The sequence below is a fragment of the Melospiza melodia genome, chromosome 13 (assembly GCF_035770615.1).
Source record: "Melospiza melodia melodia isolate bMelMel2 chromosome 13, bMelMel2.pri, whole genome shotgun sequence".
Taxonomy (NCBI): domain Eukaryota; kingdom Metazoa; phylum Chordata; class Aves; order Passeriformes; family Passerellidae; genus Melospiza; species Melospiza melodia.
This window is the reverse complement of record NC_086206.1, coordinates 11,107,501-11,115,404: the sequence shown is the minus strand read 5'-3', so window position 1 is coordinate 11,115,404 and position 7,904 is coordinate 11,107,501. Positions and strand designations below refer to the sequence as shown.

General features: G+C 52.5%; 1 protein-coding gene across 6 annotated transcripts in view; it reads left to right on the top strand.

Moving 5' to 3' along the window:
* The first annotated feature begins 1,326 nt into the window (after nucleotides 1–1,326).
* Nucleotides 1,327–7,904, top strand: part of SALL1 (spalt like transcription factor 1) — a 17,778-nt gene continuing 11,200 nt past the window's right edge. Inside the window, exons 1-2 of one of the 6 annotated variants that reach the window (XM_063167771.1) lie at nucleotides 1,327–1,426; nucleotides 3,429–3,521. In XM_063167771.1, coding sequence (XP_063023841.1) covers nucleotides 3,446–3,521 — 76 coding nt within the window. In that variant the 5' untranslated portion in view covers nucleotides 1,327–1,426; nucleotides 3,429–3,445. The other 5 variants (XM_063167772.1, XM_063167770.1, XM_063167769.1 and 2 more) reach the window with 5 other exon arrangements.

The window sequence follows — 7,904 nt, the reverse complement described above, 5'->3', positions numbered from 1 at the left end:
TTGGGCTGCCCCGACCCTGCTCGGCTGCGGAGCCGCGCCCGCCCCGGGCTCGGGGGTCACGGGCACGAAACGGGAAATCAATCGCATTTCCTGCCCCCCACCCGCACCCCCGAGAGTTATTGAAGGTGTTTTAGAACTACGAGGGGATGGTGCGGCTTTTAACTCCGCCGTGCTAAGGGTGTTGCGTCTGTTCGCAAACCTGAATAACAATAATCCAGTCTAGTGTGATGCATCTCATTGGAATCGTCTCTCAGCAGAATGAACTGCAAATTATCCCCTGTTTACCATCTCCCTTCAGTGCTCATCTCAATGAACTGGAGATCGATCCCCACCACGGGTGTCTTGCAGCCAGGCTGATTTGCATTGAAGCACATTAGAAAGCCTCCCACCTCCATTAAAAAGAATAATCCGAGAGGGGGAAAAAATTTCCAAGGTGTGGCGGGGAGGGAAAAATATGTCACTGTCATTCGGAGCATCGAGAGGGAAAACCCGCGATCAGAGAATATTTACGCTTGTGAACTCTCACAACTTCTGTTAGAGACAATGACGTTTAATTGATGTATTGCTATCAACAACAATAAAGACCGATTTTTCTCTAGCCCTGGCACTGCTGCTCTGCCCCCACCCATTCCCCACCCCTCCCGGCCCCCAGCGAAGGAGAGGAAAACAAACAATAAATAATCAATCGGTCTTGGATGAAATACCAGGCGCCGCTTTAACACTAGGGAGGAGAAGAAAAACGAAAAAAAAAAAGTTGTAAAACTTAATTTCTCCAAATTAATTTCTTTTTCTTTAAGCTACTCTTTTTCGTCTTGTTGTTGCTGTTGTTGCTTTTTTAATTACCTGTCCACGGCCGCCTTTTTCCAGCCACGAAGCAAAGGTACTGCTCGTCTGGGGAAATTTGTCTCAAGCTTAATCGGCAAAAGTATAATGAAATTGTGAACGCGAATAATTTTGGGAGATCGTCTAGCTTAGAAACCGTAGGAAGCTAACGGAGTGATTGATACAGTTAGAAATACAGGCATAAATGTGCAAATAGATCCGCGTGGGTATTTTGTGTGCATCTGCGTGTGGCTAGCAGTGAGTTAGGAGTGCGTTTCTGTGCGTTCAGGTTCGGTTTCTTTCCCACTGTCTCAGGGTACGGAGGGTGACAGCCTGCGCCGAGTGTATCCATCTCTGCCGAAACATCTCTTTAAATATTCAGTGAAAAATAATGTCATGTGAAGTACCACCTATAGCAACATTATTATCTTCATTCTTCAACATCATCCCCGCTGATAGCTTCGTTTGTCTTTTTCTCAAAATCTACTGTACCGAATGCTGCGGGGAGGGAGGGGGCTCGCCCTGTGCAGAAATGAAAAGAAGCGTCAGTGACCACTTTGCAACGCTGACTAAATACTGGAGTGGCACCTGGGAGGATTTTTCGGTTCGTATGCGTTTGTTTGGTTGGGTTTGCGACTGTTTTTCTTCCCCCCACCCTTATTGATAAACGTTTTACAATCTCTTTCGTTTAATAATGAGAAGAAAACGCCAGTAAGCCGGTTCCTCGAATGGGAAGATTTGTCCCTCTCTCCTTTCTCCTCTCGCTCACTCTCTAGGCTTTACCGGCTCATTTGAAATTGAAATGAGTTGGATCTGATCAGCCTCTTGCTTTTGGAGAGAGTTTGTTAATATTAATACGGGAAAAAGGAGTAGCTTCTATAGAAGAGTAAATAATCCAGCGGGGGCAGTGGGAGGAGAGAGCACTAGATGGGTCAGGGTGGAGGGAAAGAAACGCCTGTGCTCCCGCTTCTGCCGGTTCAGCTTCTTTTACCGAGTAACTTTGCGTGCCCGCAGCAGCGTGACGCGCGGAGGGGCGCGGAGAGCGGAGCTCAGGGGACACCCACCATTCACCCACAGCGTGCGTGTATCGCTGGATAGACGAGATATTAAAAAGAGCCTTGTTTGTAGCCTCTGCGCAACTATACTTTTTATTCCAAGACCGTGCCATTTGTTTGTGAGAGGTTCCTCCTCGCAAGTAACACATGGGTGGAAAAGTTTGGCCGCGGCAGGAGCGCGGTGCCCGCAGGGTCCCGGCGCCGGCAGCGCCGGGGACCGGGCACAAGGAGCGGCCCCGGGGAGCGCAGGGGCTCCGGGACGGCCCCGCCGCGCCACCCTCAGCCCGGCCCGGCTCCGCCTGCGCGCACCGCGGGCAAACCGGGCCGGGCCGTTCCGCTCCGCGGCCGGGGCGCCTCCGGCGGGCAGATGCGCGTCGCTCCCACGTCCAAGAGGGAACAAAAGTCAGGAGCGAGCCGGGGGAGGGGGGGCCGGGGCCGCGGAGCGGGACGAGCCCCCGGCCGCGGCCCCGCCGCCACCGCCCGCACCGGGCTCCGCGGGCGGACTGACGGCGGGCGCAGCCAACCCGCGCGGCGCGGGGGCGGAGCGGCCGCCCGGTCCGCCCGCCGCTCCCAGCGGCGCCCTAATTGTCCTGGGAATGTGTGAGGTAAAAAACAAACCCTTCCTATTTTCAGCACCCCTCGGGCCGTGATATATGGAAAGAGAAGTGTGGGGGGGGGGGGGGGGGGGGGGAGAGAGAGAGACCTGGGAGAGGGCGAAATGGATTTTTATTTGTAAAAGCGGGGATAAGAGAAGGGGGGGGGGGGGGGGAAACACCCCAAAAAATAAAAAACAAAACCAAGAAAAAAAAAAATACACCAGAAACTTTTTTGCAGCAGCGGGACGGAGCGAGCGGCAGCCGGAGCGGGGCCGGGCTCTCCCCGTGCAGGCACTTGCCGGGTGCGGGGCCGATCCTCCGGGGCCGCTGCTCCCTGCCGGCCGCCCCAGCCCTGCGTCCTCCCCCGATCGATTATTGGTCACCCTGCCCTCCCTCCACCGGTGCGGGCTGCGGGCCAGGCGGGGGGAGTTAAAAAAAAAAAATAAAAAAAAAAAGAAAAGAAAAAAAAAAAAGAAAGAAAAAAGAAAATTGAAACGCAGGGCAAAACTGCGGGAAGGAGGGCGGGAGGCGCGGGGAGCCCGTCGGGGCTGGAGGAAGGGGCGAAGGGAGACACATTCCTATAGTAACCGGGATGGCGCGATGCAGCTCCAGCTGGTTGCTAAGAGGGTTAAACTGTATCCAAACAGCTTTGGGGAAATCCAGCCCCTTCTCCTGCCACATGGATCGACTCATTGGGTGGGAGCGGCGGAGAGACAAGGGTCTCCAGCAAATCAGCGCCTAATTGATTAAGGCGAGCTGGTTTGAATAGAGCTGGCCATGTGCCAATCGCCTTTCAAAGAGCCCCTCTATGATTAATCGCAATGCATTATTGATAATCATAATTATAGCAGGACACATGCGCGGTGCGCGGAGGATCGGGGAGGCTGGGGGGGGGAGGCTCGATTTCCGTAATTTTGAGAAGATTTTTTTTTAGTAATTTTTTATTCTGCCCCAGCTGATGTTTGAGCCAGCATGTCGCGGAGGAAGCAGGCGAAGCCTCAGCATTTCCAATCCGATCCCGATCTGGCCTTGTTATCCCAGCGAAATGGTGAGTTCTTCTCCTCTCCCTCGCACACATTTTAACACAAACACACACAAAATAGATGAACTTACCTTGCGGGGAGTCGGAACCGCGCCGGGCACTGGTGCGGGACAACAGGATCTCCCGGAGTTATACGCGGGGGGGAGGGGGGGTCCTTCAGAGGTTTTGGTCCAAGTTCTTGGGTTTTATCTTATTTTTTTAACTCAGCGTTTTGTTTCGTCTGTTTCTTAACGAAACTCCAAACTCTTTCCGTTTTTTGATGTTTTCCCTCCGCCCTCTCCCAGCGGGGCGGTCTGGCATCCTGAGCCCGCGGGAGATGGATCCGCACCCCCCGCGTCTCTCTCCGCGCCCCGCGGAGCTGCGAAACAAAGTGGGGCTGCGGTGGGGCGGCTGATCCCGGAGCCCCGCGGGACGGATGCCCCGTCCGGCCACACACGCTGCCCGCGCCGTCCCCCCGAAAGGGCCGGAAAATCCCCCCCGGGCACCCACTTTCCTTTCTCACCGCCTCCGCCACCCCCCCGCGGACCCCAGCGTTCCGCACCCCCCGCTCCCCCGCAGTCCCGCCGGGCGCAGGACGCTGCCCCGCAGCCCCGGCCTCCGGCTGCACCAGAGGCTTCCTGGAGGCGGAAAAGTTCCCGGCGCTGCCGCCGGGCCGGGCCGGGCCGCGGGGAGATCGCCCCGTCCCGGGAGCTGCCGCCGCCGCGCCGGGCTCCGCGCTCAGAAGGGACTCGGCGGCCGCAGCGCGGAGGCTCCGGGCAGAGGGGAGCCGATTTGCTTTCCCTAAGGTTGTGATTTTTGGGTATTTTTTTGTTTGTTTGGGGTTTTTTTCCTCCGTCTCCCGCTTCCCTCCAAGCCGGTAAGCAAGGGATAAACGCTGGCTTTGTGTCCGCCCGGATTTGCAGTGGGAGCGTGTGAAGTATCTTTTTCTTTTTTTTTTTTTTCTTACTCCCTTTTTCCCTCCCCTCCGGAACAGGGGGATTTCGTAGGAGTTCGGCGCAGCCCGGCGGGCAGCGGGGACCGTGCCTCCCTCTGCCCGTACCTGTGCTGGGACGCGGGGCGACAAGTGGTCGGTCCGGGGCCCGGGGCAGTGCTCCCATCCCTGCCGGCGCAGGCTCCGGCCCCCCGGCGGCCATGAGGAGGGCGAGGGCCGGGGGGCCCGCGGGGGGACGCGGCGGCCGCGGGTGCGGAGGGCGGCGCGGAAGCGCTCCAGGCGGGCAGGTAAGGGAGGACCGGGCGCGGCGGAGCCCCTGCGCCTCCCGGGCCGGCCCCGCCGCTCGGAGCACCGGGCGCTCCCCGCGGCGGCTCCCCGGGACCCTCCGCAGCCGCGGTGCGGGAGCGCTGGGCCCGCCGAGCCCAACGAGCCGCGCCCGGGCCCCGCCGCCCGCCCGCCCGCCCGCGCCTCTCGGCCGCGCCCGGACAGGGGCCGGGCTCCGCGGATGGAAACGGGGCGGAAAGTTTGCGGGATGTTGTGCTTCGCTGGGAGCATTTACCCGGCTTCCGAAATGCCCTGAATGCCCTTCTCGTACACCAGCAAATAGATCAGCACTGGCTCCGCGGAGCTCTGCGAAACATTTCTTAAATGTCATTTGGGTCCTGAGAGTCGATTTGGGGTTTTTAAGTGAGTTTTGTGAGCTTTGAATGCACTCGAGTTTTACCGTTTCCTCGGCGTGATCCCCTTTCTCATCTCAGTAAACGTATTTCTTTTTCTTACGATATTATTCCCACTTCCGCTCGAAGTTTGGAGTAGCAGTTGGAGAAGCGTTAGGGTTTTAGTTGTCTTTCATCGGCCTCCTGTGAAAGAATTTGGAACTTCTTAAAGTGAGCAGAGAAAAGAAAAGCAGAGAGGGATTTTTTTACATCTTCACTTCGTATGATTGCATCTTTTGACATTTGCTATCTTTTTTGGTTTGTTTTTAGTAGGTGGAACAGGTCAAAAACACTTCAAAGTATCTTTTTTTTTAAAGTAGCCGTTTTCTTCTGTTTTTAGTCTTTTGATCTGATTTTGCACATCGTTTTCAAATGAAGTACAGTGGGAGTGTGAGAAAGGAATGTTAACTGAGCAGCTTTCCTGCCTGTTGCTAAAGGATGTCCTTGAAGTAAGTTGAACCTTGCCTGAAATGATGGCGTGGAAGTGAAGCTTTTGTTTCGTTTGGGTGGCTGTCGTAAGTTAAAGAAGAGAATGACGAAGTTTATTCTGTTTTAAAACTATTCTAGGAAAGCAGTGTGCTGTACTACAAAATCTGTAGGAGCCTCCCCTTTCCCTTCTCGAGTCCTGGTGCCGGGTTGTGGCTGGTTTACATGGCTGGACGCTGAGTTTGGAGTCAGTTGCCCAGAAGGTGTGCTTTGTAATGGTGCTTCAGGGCTCAGGGCGCTGCAGGAGCATTAGCATAGAGCTACCCCCGCCTTCCCGGGCTCCCCGGCCCTGGCAGCAGCTTCTCCCTTGAGCCAGACACGGTGGGAGAGCTTCGGCGGCGACGAGCTTGCCTTGTGCGCCTGTGAAATTGCAAAACAAAACTTGGGAATTCCGAGCGCTTCTTTCCTCTCCTTTCACGCTGTGAGTTCAGGTTTGCTAATCCATGTCCGGTTTGCGCAGGGTGCAGCGAGGGGAGCATCGCTCCTCTGCGGGCACTTGCAGTAAGGTACTGCTGGGCAGGATTTTGGGCGAATCCGTAGAGTGGCTCCGTGAAAATTTCTCGCATCTAATTTGAATTCCGGGTTTTTAAAACTTTTTGCTATGGTTTCATACCTAAAGATCAGTAGGGAAAAAAGTTCCTCGCACTGTATCAGCATGTTTTGGTTTGGCCTTTTTTCTTATCTCAGTCTCTGTCTCTTTTTTTTTTTTTTTTTTTTTTTTTTTTAAGTTCAAAGCTCATAAGTTCACCCCCACCAGGAAGACTTTTCACTTTAAAATATATTTCTGGTGCAATCAATGGATAAGTAGGTTTTACCCTTGTAAAATCCTGTGTATGTGCACATTTGAGAAAGTTCGTATTGGAGTAACCAGAGCACCTCTCAAATTAATAGCAGAAATTACTTGCAGCATAAATTATATTCAACAAGTAACTAATTACTGCTAGGAAGTGGGTAAGAGATCGTGGGATTATTTCCTTTTGTTAATAACTGCAGCCACTTTCATGACATTTTAGATTGCTTTTTCTGGTTTCTTGGAATTACATTCCAAATTGTAAAAGAACATTTTTGGGGTGCAATGTTCCAAGGCAAAAGTTATATTGGAGAAATAAACCATCTAGACTTTGACAAAGAGAAAATATTTACTGCCCTTTCTTTTAAAGCCTCATCAGAACCAGTGCCCTTTCATGTCAATAATGGATTTTGGTGAATTCCTGCTGCAGCATTACGATCATGCACATAATTGTTACTGGGCCCATGAAATAAAAGAAATTAGGATTGCTTTCCTCAGTGGGATCTGGAGGACAGGATGCTTAGGAGACAGAACTGCACAGTTAGGCTGCTTTTAGTTCATTACATAATTAGGCCTTTTTGTGAGGTAGCTGCAATCTGTTGGTTCAGGATACAGACATTGGGGTTTTTTCCAAAGGTGAGCCTAGGGTGTAGAGGGCCTTGTGAAATATCACTTATGCAGATGCAATTCAGAAATAATTACTGAAACCCATATGGTGGAAGTTGTCTAAAGCCAGTGTTAGTTCAGACCCGTTGTGTGTGTGTTCCCCCTGCATAACCCCAATCTTTGTCTTGCTGCAAAATATTTATGTTTTAGTTTGTACCTTATTTATCTTTTTGATGCTAAGTAGCATCTGGCTCCCCGAGGACAAGCCCTCCTGTATATTTAGCTGTACCAGTGCTTATTGTATAACTGGCTTTTAACCATATTCATGCTTTAATTGTGAAAACACGAATCTTTATTGAAATGACCTGACATGCCTCAGAAAACACAATTATGATTCTTGAAACCGTTTGTAAAAAACAAAAGGGGCAGCTCCTGCCAAAGGCACCCTGAAGGATCTGTGCCCTGTGTGTTTTCCACACTTGAAGGTACATCACACCTTTGTGCTTCCACTCTCGAAAAGCTGAAAGCTGAAACGCGTGAGCGAAATTGTTGCTTCGTGTCTGTATGGCTGGTGCTGGGGAAGGAAAAAAAAAAAAAGAAGTGTTCAGCTGTTTTAACCTTTGCTAGCCTCCTTCCATCCAAAGGTGACAGGGTTCAGATCACAATATGTACTTCAATATCTTGCCAGTGACCCCCGAATTGAGTCTTACTGGTTGCTTAGCAGGAAGTTAGTAGTTTATTTTAGCTTCACCTTATCAGCTTTGCTTCTTTTGCTAACCCTATTCCCCTGTCACCCCTCAGATGCCAGACCCCCGAAGAGGAGATTGACAGGTAGTTCCCATAGCTCCGTTTTACCCTCC